Source organism: Oenanthe melanoleuca, chromosome 9 (genome assembly GCF_029582105.1).
Source record: "Oenanthe melanoleuca isolate GR-GAL-2019-014 chromosome 9, OMel1.0, whole genome shotgun sequence".
Classification (NCBI taxonomy): domain Eukaryota; kingdom Metazoa; phylum Chordata; class Aves; order Passeriformes; family Muscicapidae; genus Oenanthe; species Oenanthe melanoleuca.
In genome coordinates, this window is record NC_079343.1 from 15487378 (window position 1) to 15505402 (window position 18025).

The 18025-nt window shown below is 40.8% G+C and overlaps 1 protein-coding gene across 4 annotated transcripts; it reads right to left on the reverse strand.

Annotated features, from left to right (window-relative positions):
* Nucleotides 1-5873: 5873 nt before the first annotated feature.
* PDCD10 (programmed cell death 10) lies at nt 5874-18010 on the reverse strand. 4 transcript variants are annotated; one of them, XM_056499320.1, is made up of 9 exons: nt 17943-18010; nt 17159-17240; nt 11419-11634; nt 10785-10838; nt 9340-9457; nt 8588-8714; nt 8192-8270; nt 7820-7902; nt 5874-6359 (listed from the first exon to the last, which is right to left on the reverse strand). In XM_056499320.1, exons 3-9 carry the CDS (start codon nt 11512-11514, stop codon nt 6278-6280), a joined length of 639 nt encoding a protein of 212 aa, XP_056355295.1. In that variant the 5' UTR covers nt 11515-11634; nt 17159-17240; nt 17943-18010; the 3' UTR covers nt 5874-6277. The 4 variants fall into 4 exon arrangements, with proteins under 4 accessions (XP_056355295.1, XP_056355293.1, XP_056355296.1 ...); XM_056499318.1 differs by having other exon boundaries at nt 17821-17962; XM_056499321.1 differs by lacking the exon at nt 17159-17240 and having other exon boundaries at nt 17943-17998.
* Between the last annotated feature and the right edge of the window lie 15 nt (nt 18011-18025).

Below are 18025 nucleotides of genomic sequence, written 5' to 3' on the forward strand. Positions count from 1 at the left end.
CATGATAAAAAAAGTCTCTCCTTGTGCTGGAAGAGAAAAAAAACCAAAACCCATATTTTGCTTTTATGTCTTGGTAATGCAGACATTTGGTTTTGAAAAGAACAGCTCAGTTCTCATTCAAATAAAAAATACTGACTTGCACAAGGCCTTACTGTTAAACATTTGCTTTGGGTTTTATATTTAAAGTCATGTAAAAAAGGCAGGTAAAACTCAGCTGCAATTCCATTTGCTTTACCCCTTACACTTTGTAATTCTTACTGAATAGAAATAAGGTGGGATTTTTTTTCCCCCATTAGCTGCAGCAACCATGGCTCTTTGTGGGGCTTCAGAGTGCATTAAATTTGTGTCTGACAAGACTCTGCCTAAATACTGGGGCTGGGCTAAAGGATCTCAGGGGGATTTTACTTAGATTTGGCTCTTGCAGAGATTGCCTAGAGGATTGAGGGGATTCCCATCCTGGAGGTGTCACTCAGTGCCCTGGGCTGGTGGGGATCTGCCAAAGGTTGAGTCCAATCCTGGAGTTCTTTTCCAACCCTGTGGTTCTGAGAGGTTTTTCTTCTTGACCTTCACAAGCAATATTTATTATCCTTACTGCATTACAGCCTCACAAGGAATTTCTGCTCTCCCCTTCCAAACCACTTAAGAAAATTCTGTTTGTCACTCATTAAGCAGCTGTAGAGAACCACACAAAATTATTAATACCACAAGGCTGTGCAAACAGCAGGGAAAAAATGGTTACCACATTTTCCTCAACAAGCAAGGCAAAATCCTTCCAATTAACATTTTAGTTAAGAAATTCACTCACCATGAAAGCATTTGCATTTTCTTAAAGGTTGGAGCTCAGTTTTTTGAGCTCCATTTTTTTCACAGTATTTTTCACTGTGGCTCTATTAGAGATTATATACCCAGCAGCAAGGAGGGAGACTAAGTGAATTATACTTTTAGCTCATACTTTATTCTCTTTACTTTAAAACTTCAGGAACTCAGGCATCTATTTCACCCATCATTTATCCTTGGAGACTAAGGCAGCTTCAGGGAAAAAAGCAATTACCTACTATGGAAAGTCTAGGAGTTACAATTATGAAATAATAAAATGTCAAAGACACATCTAATTTAGATATAGGGTTTTATACTTCTTAGCTTACTGAAATAGTACAAAATATTCTCTGAATTTTTTCTACCCATCAGGTGGAATCACTCCTCTGACTGTGATACCAAATGCAAATTCACAAGTGTTGATACAGCAGATCTGAGCTTGCATTAGAAATCAGCAATTGAAAATCTATTTTGCTTACCTTGTCACCAATAATGGAATTACAGCACTAAAAACCACTTTTCCTTCTTGGATACTCTAAGAGGAACACTTCTGTCTCTAGAGTGAGAAGAACTCAGCTTCCCTTCCTCTTGGTTCTTGGAGGAGTTTCATGTCTCTTCCTTTCATGCCTGAAGTGTCACTGACAGTCCCCACAAAAACAACTCAGCCTCCCCCCAGGCCACTCTGGTTACTGCTCAGCAAAGGAATCCTCATGATTTATAAACCTTTAATAGCAAGAAACAAATTCCAAAGGAGCAGCAATGGCAGAGTGTAACCTAACTTTCCACTGAAGTGATCTTTACCCAACAACACAACATTCTCTGGGATGGCTGATTCCTGAACTGCAAATTCTGGCTGCTGTGCTGCCAGGAAAGCATTTCTGATCTTTACATGCTGATAAGCAGCACTGCAAGGTGGCAGGGAGAGGGAAGAGATAAAACCCTTTATCATATCATCACAGACTCTGATAGTGCCCAGGTGTGGCACTGCAGCCCAAATTCACAGCCTTGCACCTCAAGTGCTGTGAGCTCCACTCCTGGCCCTTAAATGAACATTAAAGCCACGAACTTGCCCAAATCTGGTAATAATAATTGTGAGGATGCTGTGCTAGAGCTGGGAGAGATCCCAGGCCCTGGGATGTGTCCCCTGCCCTGCAGGAGTCCTCAGTGTGACAATGTGCTGCCTCAGCCCCTTCTGTTTCTTGAACTGTCACAGCAGCCAGGCCTGGATGGGGCAAGGAGACAAGGTGCAAAATAAGAAGTCAGGGAGAAAATGCTCAGGCAATTCAACAAGAAATCCTGGGGGAAGCATCCTGCATTGTCTCAGACATCAAAGTCTGTGTCACAGCCAGTCTGTGGGACAGGAGGGGACAGAGACTCTCCAGACCCTCCTCCTCTCCCTTGGAGACACCAGCACAATGAGTTTTGTAGCAAAATTCAAGCTCATGCTACAGCATGAGGAAAAAATTGTTTTGTCTCAGCCTCAAAGGAGCAAATTTGGCATTGCCCAGCACCTTGTTCTGTTTAGAGGTCCAAACCCTTGGGATTGTGGAGCTGTAAGAAGTGAAGCCCATGGTGATACAGAATTCATCCCAGAACTCCCAAGTGGAGAAAAGGGAAAAAGAACAGTTGGTTATGGCCAAGGTTAGTGAATTCTTCATCATAAATTAAATTTATGCAGCATATTAAACTTCAATCTTTGAAGGGTTTTTTTATTCTTTCAGCCTGTTCTGCAATGACATCTAACAAGAGGAATGAGGACAAAGAAGCTGGCTTAAAAATGGAACTGGGCAACATTCTACAGTACCTTTGAACTTCTCTAAGAGAAGCCAAATGAGCCAGGAGCATCTTTCCAGTGCTGTTTTTTAGCACTGAGGCTGCTGCTAGGCTGTGGCTCTGCTCCTGAGCCACGTTCCCTACTGTCCTCTTTCAAAAGCAACATCTGCCCAGATGTGTACAAGGACAAGCAAAGGAGTGGAGTGACAAATGCCCAAGTGCACCAATGCCCAGGGTGACTGTGCACAGCTCAGGGAGCTCCCACAGCTCCCAGCACAAACTGCCTGCAGTGCTTCCCCGAGGGGAGTCCTGGGGGAAGATGAGCCAGGCTGAGCTCAGCAAAGCAAGATTCTCAGGCACAACTGCCAGGGCCTCCTCCAAAGGCAAGGGATAATCACTGCTGTGCCCAATCCAGTTATTACCATTGCACACATCACCCCAGTCTGAAGGGGAACTCAAATAAATGTAGCAATCCAGAGCTTAGATTCGTGGCAAGTTTGTCTCCACCACTTTCTTTTCCTCCCCCACCCAAGTGAGAGGGGCAGAGCCTCTGTGGGATGAAGAGATAACTAACACCTGCAGAACAAACAAGGCTTCCCTGGACACAGGGTGAGATCTGAAAAGCACATTAAGAAGGAGCACTTTGGTGGTTATCTAGATAAGATCATAAGAAAAGATAATGTTTAATCCAGACTGACACTATCTGCTCCTGCTGGCTGGAGACAAGGAAGGTCTGACACCAGGACACTGTGAGATTTCATACTCACCACTTCCTGTCAGCTCAAGATAAACCTTGCTGTGAGCTGGGCACCTGGCACATCTCACAGGCTTGGACACAAATCTGTGATCAGCATTAAAGCTTCCAGCCAGAAACAACCAGCCTAAGCTTTTCTTCACTTCTTTACAGGCTGAGGAAAATCAAAACAAGTGATTAAGACAGTTCTTTGCTTCATTAACAAATATACAAAGTTTTATTTTGTTTATTAGATTGGTTTTCTGTATGTTAACATTATCATAGCAGTTATAACCCACATTCACAGCAGAAATTTTCTAAGAGCATTTTTGCAACACTAACTGCTGTATCAGAAATCCTTAAGAGAAACTTATCTTTTAGCTACTCAGGTAACTTGAATAATAAAGTGCAAAACCACAATAAAATTTGACAGACATATGTCCCAGCTCATATTCAGTGGAAAAGAAAGGTTTATAAGACCACTAGATATGGATTCACTGCACACAACAGAAGAGTGTGACCTGAAGACACCAGTTTTCAAGTTTTCCCATTACCAGACATTGATTACAATGAATAATTTTCCATTATTTTTAAGGGTAACATATAGAAATCACAATGAGGTTATAAATAAAACAAAACACATTGGCCAGACAACCTGAAGCTTAGCCCTGTATTTGGTACCTTTTACCCAATAAAGGTTTTGGGAGGAACTGATGAACAGGAACAGTTCATTTCTTGATGAAATAGCCTCTGATTTGACAAGGAATCAACTGGCAGGACATAACACAGCAGCTTGTTTGGGACACAAGTCATAAATGGATTTTCAATATGTATTTTTTACCATCCATAGACATAAACATGGTCTCATTCAACTAATGACTGCCAGCACTAATTACTGTCCTGCTCAATCCAAGAAAATAAAGAAATCTCAGAATATTATGGGAATCAGGCCAAATTCCTAAAACATAACCCAATCTTTTGTGTTTCTCTCTCCCTACAGCCACTGCTGCAGCCTCTCCAGTACCAAACACTCTCTCCAAGGCAGATGAAGTATCACAAACTCCAGGGGCCTTTCCCTTCCTGCTCCCTGACTCAGGGATCTTCATGAAGCCCTTTGGAGCTATGACTTGTGTGAGCATCATCCACAGGAGACTACTCAACTCTTTTACTCACAGAATGCAAAGATGCAAATTAAATATTACTCTAATTTCAGCAGCTGTAACATTGCTTTTCTTCTACCACTTGCCAAAGAAAAAAACCAAACAGATCAGCTGGCCAAGCTTTAAGAAACACCAGAAAGTTCAAACTATAAATTGATTCAGCATCCCTTTAGGCTCACTTTGCTAAGGACACAAGACACCACTGTCAGAACAGAGAACAGGCTGACCAGCAAGCTTTAAGGACAATGTCCTGCTTACAGCTCTATGTGTAACCAAACATTGCACAACATACATTCCCAAAGAACTCATTTTTACACAATACTCTCCTTCACATTGCTCTATTTCACTACAGTCAGTGCTCTCATGGAGGAAACAATTCCATGCACAAATAGACAGCAGAACATCCAGTGCTATTTGGGAGGTTGCAGTTTGCATTTCCCCCCTTTTTGATCCTTTCAGATCAGCAAATGCAAGGACCCAGCTGTTGTACCTGGGATAAGGCACTTGCCCCAGATGAGCAGTACAGCACCAGGCCAGTGTGCCAGACAATCTGCAGGGACCTTTCCTTCACCATTTAGAACAAGGAGCAGCTCTGTAGCAATTGTGCTCTTTCAGCCTGGAGTGCTCCTCCTGCAACAGCTTGTGCAGCTTCAGAAGCTGCTTCACATTCTTCCCTAAACTTCCCAGTAATGGCCACAGATTTTACAAACTTCCAGAGGTTTATTCTATTTCCAAATCAGCTCGAGGTGCACTTCCAAGGGATTTGCCAGAACTTGTTAAACACCACCAGGAAATCACAAAGAGAAAATTTCCACCTGTCCAGCAGCAGCTCTTAACCACCTACACAGCCAAGGTTTGTCAGTCGAGGTCTCACGTGATTTCAATTCCCTGAAAAAACAAAGTTGCCTTATGGCATGCATAGTATAGATATCACTAGTGCTACCTGGAAGAGTTCTAGCTCCAATCCTCCTCCCTCCCAAAGGGGACTAATTCAAACCCACTGATCTGAATTGTTTAAATGCAACCTTTGCTGCATGTATTTCAAATAATCCTGTGCTCCAAACCTTGGAATAGCCTAGCAGTTAAAAAACCTGTTAACTCACCACTAACAGAAGACTAAGAAAGAAGTGAGATCTAGTTTCTATCAAAAACAAAAGCACATCTCACTTCTGAGTTTATTACTTTCTCAAAGACATTTTAATATAGTTCTGATATTCTGGACTAGATAACAGCCAAAATCTCAGTTTTAAGAAAAACTCATTTTACACTGATTTGAACTCCCGGTAGCTTTAAGCACCCAAATAATTTTAATTTTTTTTTCTATTGAATGAATGTTCTGCAGTTCTAGAAAGATGAGTTATGCACTTTTGTTCACATACAAAAAGACAGTCTAACAGATGTAAACTATTTATTGAATATTTGCCACCAATATTGTTAAATACATAATCTTGCAGTTTTCCGCTTTCAAGTTAAAATGTCAGAAACAGAACACCAAATATTTACAATTCTTGTAAGGAATGTTACATAATGACACATTAAGGCGTAAATTCTTTTGGCTTATAATTCTGAAAAGAATGATAATAGCAAAAAAGTGATGCAAAATCTTTCTTGTGAGATTATGATTAAGCTACAATGTTTTACAAAAATATGGTGTAAGATGGCAATAATCCCATTCAAAATCCTGCATTAGGCCCCTAGAGAGGGGCTGATAATTTATACAGTCAAAACTTTAAAATTTACATATAAAGGTACCCTATCCACCATTGAAAAGTACAACTCTCAACATATACAGTTTTCAGGCCACAGTTTTGAAGGTCTGCAGTATCAAGTTGGTTTGATGAATTAGTCGGTTGGCACTTATGAACACATTTATTGCCCTGTGGAAAGAGAAGAATATTGCTTCAGACACTTCTAGAAACATTGGAGAAACCCAGCATTGTTGGCACCTAGGCTCTGAGAACTGGGATGCTCCACCCTGTGCTGACCTGCTGGCAGCCAGCCAGCTTCATCTGCATAGCTAATCCCAGAAAGGCTGTGCTGATTTGGCAGGAATGTGAAAAGAATTTGGCTCTCTATCATCACTGACATCTCAATCCTTTCCTTCTGGGATTCACATAGCCAAGGGAAAAGCACAGAGCAGATGACTGGGGCTTGGAACCAGATGATCTTTAAGGTCACAGCCATTTTCTGACTCTGACTGTTAAACACCTTTCCAAAGCTGAGCTCTTCGCCCCTCAGGAATTCCAGAATTGGCAACTCTTCCCTCAAGGAATACTAAAGGTGCACACATGTGCCAGCAGCACACTATCTCAGTTACCTTTCTGCTGAGAAAGGTGTGGGGTCACAGAATATTTCAGCTCAGTAATGAGGTCTGAGCATTCCCAAGGATAGGAAACACAGGCCTTATGGAATTTCTTACACTACTGCAAATAATTGACACACTTTAAGCTTAAGCCCACAACACACTGTCCAGGAATCAAAGCTATCAAAACCTACACTTCTCATTTTGGTATCAAATTTAGCCCCAGTTTCAGGAAAAGGAGAGAAAACCAAGAATGCTTTGATGGGAGCAGGACTGTACTCCCAGCTGGTCTCAAGACTTTTCTCTCCTTTAGTAATGCACCATCTCCTGGGTGCTCTCAGCCTTTGCCAAGCTCAACAAGAGCTGACATCAAAGTTGGTTCCATCTTTAAAACAGAACACTTTGGCACTGTCAGAATCTGAGGGGCATCCACTCATCCTCCAAAAGAATCACTACAGTGAATTATACAGGAATAGTGACTTCAAAACCCAAGGTGAAGATTTGGAAAAAGTCTCAGTTTAAAGGCTAAAATGTTCAGCTAGAAAAAACAATCAGCTGAATCATTCCAGATACTGCAGAGCACTGTGAGGGTCTATAAAGAAAGGCCAATAAAAATGTAAATCAAAGAGAGCCCTGCACAGATGTTTTGTATTTGCAAATGATATTTCAAATAGGTAAATTATTTTTCTCAATAAAAAAATGCATAATTTCTTTACCCTTGTATGTGCACTGAGAAAACCCACACAGGGCCAGGAAATTTAACTTCTCATATTCAAATTCAAAACTGACACCACACATGGGTGTTACATGGTGGTGTATTTAATAAATTTCCCTTTCCTCAAAGGCATTACAAAAGAAACAGCATTTTAAAACAGCCATGGTAATGATAGGTAAGGAAATAATTAAGCAACTCCTAAAAAAGGCAGCTTACACCCCCCCAAAGCTTGTCCTATTTTCCTGTTAATCAACAAAGCCTTTCATTATCTAAATTGTCAAAAGAACAGGAGAAAACCAATAGGACAAAAGCATACTTACTTTCCATCTTTAAAATAGGTTTTCAGAGTATCACTGAAACTTTTGGAGTATTTTACAAACTCTTTCTTTTGGTGCTCAAGTGCCTACAAAAACAAAAACACCAAGAGCAGAGTCTCAGTTCACATATTTCTGAGTACAGTGATAATCTTGAGGTTAAACTGATCAGAAAATTAATGAATGTTACATCAGGAATACAGAAGAAACAAAGAGAAATATTTTTTTCTCTGAAACTCCTGAGACTTATTTTGCTGTTGCAGCATGGTGTCATTGACCAGCTAAGCTCTCCTACTCATCCTGTGAGGCAGAGGATGCCTCCTCCTTTGCTATCTGGATTGAGATTTGCAATACTGGATTGAGAGCTGGTGCACATACCCGCCGGTTCTGGTACTGGTATTTCTTGAAGACATTATTTACTGTGTCAAGAAGCTCCTTTATTGCACTTGCAATGTCCCTGTTGGGCAAGAAAAAAGAGAATTTGAATATCCTTAGGAGATTCCATGAAATGCTGGGATTTAATCCCTTTCTAGCAGCTAAGTGTTTCTTAGGGCAGTGTCTACAGAGAAGTATCAGACATGATGCAGGAGATGCAGAGAGCCACAGCAGCATCCTGGGAATTCAGCAAATTTAGTCAAGTAACATCCTCATCATTTCTGAGTGGGATCAGGCTCTCTTCAATGGGAACAATGCTGCTACATCTACAGAATTTCAGGCCTAAATAAAGCAGTTTGACCTCTCCATCTGCAGCAAAATCCACCACATTGTACTTACTTGATTGTCTGAAGAAACCTCACTCTGTCATTGATCTCATCTGGAATCTTACTAAGAATCTGTTTAAGTGCTCGTGCCTTTTCATTAAGATCTTGGAATTCAGGTTCAGGTCTTTCAATCATATACTCTGGTAAAAAGAACATATTCATAACCATCATTAGTTTGTCCTCAAGTCTGAAGTGACAGCTAAAAGCACAACACCAACTGCACCAGGATTGCCAGGGTGAATTTGAAGGTGAACAGCACAGAAAGAGAAGTGCAGTGAATAACCCCTGTGTGAATCAGGACAGTGCAACAATCACCTTTTTTACTGCATGGTGGAAAAAGAGCCCATCTTACTTTATTTGAGACATTAAGGTCATCAATTTCAGTATTAAAGTAACTTAAAGCCTGCAGTATATTCTCCTTCTGTGACAGTGTAACTGCTGCTTTTAATTTGAAGCAGGGAAAAAATAAAAAGGATGTTATACTCCATATTTGCCTTTTCCTGGTTGTTAGCATTGCAAAAGATGAACTATGCACCCATAAAAACATAGTTCTAAACATTCATTTTCTTTTTTTCCTTCTCTTATTAGTCAAGCACGGCTTTCAGGGAGATTTAATTTCTCCACTAGTGGTATTCAAAAATACAAATTTTCTTCTACCAAGAAACAAATAATCTCTTCTGAAAAAAAGAAAAAAAAATAGAGAATTGCATGCTCCTAGTTAGCAGTGTAATTAACAAAACAGTTATTCAACACAGGATTTTTTACCTTCTACATCATCAGCTGCCATTCGCAGAAGAGACTCTGTGAAATTCACATCCACACTTTTTTTCTCCAGGATTTTCATGATGATGTCCTGTGTAAGACCTGGATTTTCTTTTTCAGCCTGCATAGCAGAGAAATTTTATATTCTTAAATATGCAAGAGCTGGACACTGCAAGCACAAAGATTTTCATGTCAATTGCTTAAGATACTGCAGGAGTTTGCTAGAACTTTGAAATTCTAATGGCTTTAGACCAGTAGATTACATTAAAAACATTTTTCCACTACAAAATCCATTTTTCTTGGACAACATCACTGATTTTGTATAAGTTACTTTTCCAATAAGCCCTTGCACTCATTTTAATTTGAGTAAGAAAGGTTTTAATAAATGTCTCTATCCTGTTATATTTTCATAAACACCAAGTTTGAGACAAAGCTATTGTATCCCCTGGAATTGAATTCACTCCACCACAGGTGCTACTCCCCCACCTTCCCCATGACATTTATAAATGTGCCTCTCATGAATCACATCATATGCTCAGCCACCGTCTGGGAATTGCTCTTTCAGAACAAACCCAGCTTTTGATTGATGACATATCTAAGTACAGAGCTGGATTAACACTGGAGCTGTTCACATCACCTGTGCTGCTACCAAAAAACTGCTCAGTGTGGAAGAAAAATGAGCTTGGCTGGGGTTTTTAGCTGGCACTACCATTTTTACCAACTTCTCAGTTTAACATTATTTGCATCCAGCTTAGCTCCTAAGGACCAATTGTGGAAACACAAAACCAAGGCACACTTGTAGCAGTTCAGTTTGAGACTTCAGACCAGCAAGGTCCATTTAGGTTTAAGTGCAGGAGCAGGGAGGTATCCCAGAGTTGAACAGCTCAGATATGTCATGCCTGCTGTTATTTTTTTTCAATATTCCACCACAAAAGACCACCCCTTCAAGAAAGTAGTGTAAAGGAATATCAGTATATTCACTCTTTAGGAATACAAAGGAAATGTCAGAATAATCTTTTTTTCCATTTACTGCTGGATTTCTACACAAACACTGAATTTAATCCACAAAAAAATCCCATTACCACCATTTTGTAAACCAATTTCAAAGTCTGCTATGTGCCTATTGCTCATGAGCACCTATTCTACAAATCTTGTGGATTTTAGATTAAGTTTATTATTTATTCACTCACTGCTCCCTCATTTAAGCTTTTGTTCTATATGGACAAGAGAAAAGTCTGTTTAAAATTGCTCATTCTGATTTCTACTCATGACATCTGCAGAAATCTCAAACTTCCAGTTCATGCAATTGCCCACTTTATTTTTAGATTACTGGATCAAGGATGAAGTCTTAGATAAGAAGACAAGGAAACAAGAGAGCTGACCTTTTAGCTTCATCATACACAGCTTACTTTTGACACAAGCATTTTTCAATGCAAGTTACTTCTCACCTTAATAAAAGCTGCTCTCAGTGTCTGAGCTGCAGACAGATTTACTCTTTCTAGCTGCAATAAAAGTTTAGAATTAATTATTAGCATTCTGTTGTTGTAAGAATAAAACAAGTCAAGCAATCACACCTTGCCCTATAAAGCAGAATGGAAAGGGGAATTGACAGAAGCTTTCAAATTGCTGGTCTCACTTCAGAGACACTATAAAGTTAATACCAAAGGAAAGAGTTCCCCCACAAATGAAAACAAAAATCACTGGATGTATTTTGCAGCAAAAGTTCAGCAGAAGATTTTGAGAACATCTTAGCAATCTTTGACTCTCAGAGAAAAACAAATATCTTATTAAATTACAACCATTAGCAGTAAGATTAAAATGCATCAAGCTGTTCACAGGTTCAACTGTGTGCTATTTCCTGCTAGAGAATACCAGAGCTGGCATTTTTGGGAAAATCCTCTGCTAAAAGTAAGAGAAAAGCTCAGGACCAAGACAGCCAGCAACCTTTGACTGTTCATGGCAAGAAGGGTGAAACAATGCAGAGAGAGGTGTTAGACAAAGCTTTCACAAACTGAACATGTTACTGAGGCCACATTTCCCAAAATCAAGGGATTATTGCATTCAAGGTAAACTGGAGCTCACCTCATTAAAGACAGGGTACATAACAGCATAGAGAGGCATGGAAACCATAGAAGTGGTCTCTGCTTCATTCTTCATCTCTTCCATTGTCATCCTCATTCAAAGAGCCACTTCTCAAGGAAAACACTATAGAAGCAAAAAACTCCTCATTCACTGAAATGTCTCTTCTTTTTCCTCGTTGTGCAAGAATACTTGAAGGAACTTGGAAAATCTCTTGTCCTTAGGGTGTGTGAGAAAAGAGAAAGCAAACACACAATTACAAATGCTCGTGGGGGACAGGTTCTAAAAATGACATGGCACAAGAGATCAATGTGAGTTTCACTGCCTACAAACCAGGGATTTCTTATCACATGAGTCAAGCAACATGGAATGACCACTTGGTGTAACTTCAAAACCTTATTTGAAATCTATTAAGTGAATATTTTAAAGCTAAGGTGCTACCACAAGTGTTTTTCCCTTCAAGTTCTTATGGAATCAATTCTCCTGAAAGCAGGGATTTTATGTGATATTTACAAAAATCTTGCCACCACTCACAGCATAAGGTTCCTGACAACTCCCATCCAGAAAAAGCATGGAAAGCACAACATGCTGCAACCCCAAACCTCATCCAGATGCATTGTGACTATTAAAACTCCCTCTAAATACTCCAGATTTCTGCACATGCATCAAGCTGTGATTCTGCTGGAGATCAGTGCCTACTTTCCACCCATCTGAATGTGAACACTGCATCTTTGGTTTTATATAAGCTGAAGTCATGTTTCCACTCAGGGTGTGTCACCAGCTATGTTAACTCAATGGAAAATTATTGTTCCAGTAACTGAACCTCTGGTTTGGAAGTTCTCCACCCAGCCCAGCTCATCATACCCAACATGGAAGGATCACTGCTCAGACCCAGAAATTATGTGGAAAAGAAAAAAGGTCACCTTACAGCTGATAAAAACCTTTTGTTCCAGCCTGCTGTATTTTCTATTCATCAGATTCTTTTAAAATATTTTATATGACATTACTGAGTTTAAAGACCTGAAGTCCAAGTCAGGAAAAAAGATAAAAAGAAAGGTATTAAGAGTTTTAATTTTTAGATTTGGTTGGAGTATTTTATGCACTAGAGGAGGGATTTTTTCCTCCTAGCAAGCTCCAGACACCAGGCATTTGCATGTCTGTGTAATTTACTGACATTTTTGTAAAAAGTGAAAAGAGTGAAATTGTAAGAAACAGCTCCAGCAATCAATATCACTTCCTGAGAGTATGAACAGGTTAAGAACATGCCAAGACATTTCTTCAACCCATATTCCTCATTATGCTCTGCACTGGCTAAAGATCTTCAGGCTGTTTAAACAGAAGAATAGGTATTTTTTGTCCACAGCAGATATATAATTGCTCAGCTATAATTATATAAGTGAAATTTGTTACTGATTAGTCAGCACAGAGAAGGAACTGGATGACTACAAATATTGTGTATATCTCATCTGAGCTTGTGAATAGTAAAAGTTGAAGAAAAATTAAATATGACTACAGTAAAAACTTAATGCAAATGTTTTAACATGGACTGCTTATTGCAAAACCTCACTTTGTTTCTCTTGCTGTTCCAACCTCAAAGTGCCACAGAAGAGATGATTCCTCCAGCCCCAGAAAAGGATTCCTGAGACTTCAGGAAGGGGTCTGGATGGGGAAATCCATCCCCACAGATAGAAATGCAATAATCAGGGGTCTCAACTTGATCACCCACCCCTGGCATTTTACAGCTGTCATGGAAGAATACAAGTGAATATTCATCACTCCTCAGAAAATGGAGTGTTTTCCCAAGAACTTGTTTCAGTTACATAAATTCATGCAAGGTCTGCTCACGGGGGGGAGGGAACTTGTCTGAACAAGTTTTCACTCCCTTCTGCAGGTACAAGCTGTCCCATTTATTATCCATGTGTATTCCCTGCAGGATGCAGATCTGTTTGTTTTGCTGTTGAATTCCTCCTTTCTGGAAGTTCAGTGAATATCCACTCACACATCTGACAAGCATCACCTGCATTCACAGATTAATTTATAGCAAGTTTTTATCTGTATTCTCAGAGTAAATTTTTTAAATGTTAAATCAGGTCACTGAACATTGTTCTACTCTACCCAAAAGATTTTTATCACAGGAAGAAGGGCAAAAAAGGACAAAATTGCCATTAGATATAATTACTTTGTTTTTATGGGTTAGCAGTATCCACACACACACAAAAGGAAATACTAAGTGAAATGATGGATTTTTATGATGATGAAAACCTATTACACTGTGAGCTACCATGAAGAACTCATTTTCTCCTGAAGAACCATAAGCTACTGTTACTAATCCATGGTACAGTTAAACCCTTCATATAAAAACAATTATACATTATCTATTACCCCTTTTCCAGACACTGACACTCTTAAAAAAAAAAATACAACACTTGGCTTTATATTAACACAAAGAACACCAATTTTGCAACTGAAGAGGTGGGTTTATATATATACACATGCACACAAGAATTATTTAAAACCATCAAATGCTTTTGTTGCCAAGGAATGGAAAGAAATATATTCAATTTATCACACTGCTTGTTCATTATTTCAGAAATCTTCCTGTTTTCCAGAAGATACACTAAGAAGCATCACAGTGTCATGAATTACCTGACTGCTAAAATTCTCAAACTATTTATCTTTACAGTTAGGAATCAACTTCACATCTTTTGGATGTAACTCATTCACTTCAATCTTTGCTAGTGTTAAATAGAAAAAATAATTTTCTTCTCAAAAACTCCGTGTTCATTGTGTTACTGAAAGTCAGTTTGCCATAGCTGCACTAAACCACATCCAAATACCCTTGAAGAAGGTCTCAATCCTGATTAGGGACCAAATCCTCAGAAAACTGAAGCTGCTGCTCTATTTAGTTCAACTATCAGCAAGTCCACTAACCTTCAAAATGGCCTGACTGGAGCCCAAGTTTAATGCACATAATCACACAGCAAGGAGGAGCTTTCAGCATTTCTTTTAGGATGTGATCAAAAGCAGCCCTGCACAGCTGCCAGACTTCATGTCAGTGTCTTGCAACAGCTTAACTTCAGTTCCTCCGATCTCAAAAGAGCCTTTTCTTTGAGAGGAGTTTACCCTAGTTTCATCTGTCATCTGGTTTTTTTACATTGTCAAAAAAGGTGGGATAAGATTCCATGAGGAGGTGATTTATTAGGAGAGCACAGTGGAGTGGCAGAGTTGAGAAAATCCTGGAAAACTGTAAGATGGATAAAAGGTGTTACTCTGCTGGCAAACTCATTAATTGGTCTGAGGGGGCAGACGAGGAGAAGACAGCAGGACACTGCCAAATTCTGAACTGAGTGCCAGCCTGATCTTCCTTTTGTTACAGCAACCCCACAGATCCAAACCTATGGTCTGCAATGAGAATCTTGGGAGAGAATGTCCAGAATGATACAGGGAATTTAAACAGAATCTAGACTTGTCCACTGTGCTAAAATCCCAGTTAATGCAACCCTGACTTCTCAGTCCTGAGCCATCAAACACATCAGGCTGTATTCCAAGAGATGCACGCACATGGAATATGTGCTTTCACTGTCAGGATAAATCTTACATCCTAACCTTTAAGTGTCAGCACTAAAATATGATCCCAGCCAGTCAGCAAACATGGAGAGAGCTGGTATATTTTAGATGAAAAATAGATTTGGAAAGGTTCTTTGACAGACCTAGTTCCCCATAGCCACCCAATGACATTTTAAATCATTCAACTGAACTTTAGCAGAAAAAAACCCCAAAACCCAACCACTGCCAAAAAGGGTGAAGAGCACAAACCACCACATTTCCTAAAGGTACAACCACCATTGTCAGTGTCTAAGGTAAAAATTTGCTTTCTCTAATGTGTGTCATTTACTGACAGACTCTTGGTCATGCACTTCAATCAAGCAGAACAGCAGAGCTGCTTAATAAGAACACAACCATCACCATATAACTACAGCAGGCAGGATCTTCCCCAAACCCAGCCCTGCTCCTAGGCCAGGCTGAAGATGAGTGAGGTTTCCATCAAAGAAAGATGTTTGTGTAACACAATCTTCTGAAGCAGTGCTTAAAGCAAAGAGAGCTTTATGATTTTTCATGATTTCAACTTTTCAAGTTTTAAACCAACAGAAAGATTTGGTATCAATTGGCAGGGTTTCAACTCTGTCATCAGCAGATCTACCTCTGCACTGATGTTGTCTCTATTCCCTTCTCCAGGCTCCATCTACCCTAGATCTGGTAAGTGCTTAGACATTAATATTCTTTTTTAGAAAAGTACTACAGAGAACAAGGCCCAAGGCAATGATTACAAATATTATTATTTCAATGGTTGGCTTCTAGCAAAAATCACAGCCCCACTCCTGCTAGAAAAGACTACCTTACTGCCAAGAGGTTCTGCTCCACTCTTGCAGTGAGGATTCAATAACAGGTTTCACCTTTAACCTGATCTGAGATCCCTGAGTTGCCAGAAAAACTCATTCAAGTCCAGGAAGAAAGAGTGAGGGAATAATAACAGCAAAAATTCAAACTGAATTCAGAGGCAGAGCTTGAATCAAAGTGTAAGACCAATGTGCATGGGAGGAGGGAGTGTAAGTAATTTACTATTGCTGTTGTTAAGTTTATGGAAGTAAAAAAATTGCAGAATAGGCTCTTTTAACTATATACACACACCACACCTATCTTGGTAATTTTGCTTTTGTCATTAATAGTTTCTTGAATTTAAAGAAAAAACCTAACACACACCCTATTTTTTTCAGATGTTACTTTACCTGCCACTGTACTTTAATTATCAATTGCAATTATTTCCCTTTGTATAACTCAGATTATTTGATACAAAGCTTCAAAGCTTTGTGTTTCAGATACAGAATTACTTTTCTTCTTTTAAAAACTGAGTCTGAGTGGATTCACTAGGATTAGCATACAGATCAAGTATTAGGATAACAATCTGTATTTTAAAATCAGCAATGATAAAAAGAGACTTAAAAGGCAGCCTACTGAATTGATTCCATATCCTACTGATTTTTATACCAAATAGTTTCACTGAAGAGTTAATAAAAGGAATGTCACCAGCAAATAGCATTGGAGTTTTGAATGTGTCTTCAAATGCCTCTCACTAGAACAGAAATAGTTTTCTAAGATCCCCACACATGTGTAGCAGTCACCTGCAGTGGAATTCACTCTGGCAAAGCAGAAGTGCTTATGCATTTGATTACTGTAAGAGCAGTTCTATGACTAATTCAGAAATGACACAGACCTGTGATAAATCCAAGATGTCTATTTTTAGAACCCTATCAACTTAAAAAATAAAAACCAAGCCTAGCTGAAGTCAGGCTTATAATTAGTCGGTGTTCTTTTGCTGGACTTGAAAATGGAAGTGATTTAATCTGCCCTAACACAGCAGTCTGTGTCTCAAATGGGACCCTATAGCCTGTGTTCCAGTTCCACCAAAACTGTTACACAGCAGAACTGAAACAGGTCGTGAATTTGGAATAAATAACCACAACAACATATCCCTGCTTCTCTTTCTCCTTCACCTCTTTGGGAATGTGAAAGTGAAGCCATTACTTTATCAAAACGGGTATGACACAGCTCCAAAGGGACAAAAATACATTCCAACGTGTAAACAAATACCAGAGGAGAATTAGTTCCTCTGATAAGAGGAACAGCACAAGATTTCAGCCACCCAGTATGTGCGAGCTGCAGGAAAAACACCAACCCAACTCACCAGTTCAGTGAGCAACTTAATGGGACACCCAGCCCTGAGCACCTGCCCTGACTCAGTCCCGAAGGGGGCACAGCCCGGGGCCCTGCGGAGAAGGAATCACAGAATCAATTACTGGAAAAGGCCAACCTCTGAACAAACACCACCTTCTCAGCCAGACCACGGCCTCTCCTCAAACTCCAGCACCGGAGTCTCCCTCACCTCCCAGGGCAGCCCATTCCGATGTCTGATAATAATTTCTCCCAAATGCTCAATACACCTCCCCTGGCGCAGGAAGGGGGAAGGAGCCCAGGCGCCCTTTTCTCCCTTGCCCGCCGCAGCCACCTGACAGCGCTCCGCTCCGAGAGGACGAGCTAAAAATAATCCCCACAAAAATAAAACACATCCGGGCCTGCTGCGCCTGCCGGGCCCGGGCCGAGCGAACCAGCACCAGGCCCGGAGCGGGGCCAGGCCGCGGGAAGGGCGGCGAGAAGGACAAGCCCTCAGCGGTGCCTCAGGGCCGCAGCAAAGCGCGGCGAGGAGAAGGGACACCCCGCACCTTCCCCGCACGGCCGGACCGCCCTCAGCCGCTCCCTCAGCCCCTCTCGCAGCCCCGCGGGGCGCGGCGGGCCCCGCGTCCAGCCCGCGGAGCGCCGGGCAGGGCAGGGCAGGGCTCGGCACCTCACCTGCCCCGGCCCCGCCGCTCCCGAGGGGCTCCGCCGCCGCCGCCGCGCCGGAAGCGCCCGCGAGGAGCAGCAGCAGCAGCAGGAGGAGGAGGAGGAGGAAGATCCGCGGCGTTACCACACACCAGGCGTTGTCCGGAACCGCGCGCGGGGCCCTGGGGCTCGTAGTCCGCCCTCCGCGACCACAAGCCCCAGAATGCCGAGCGGA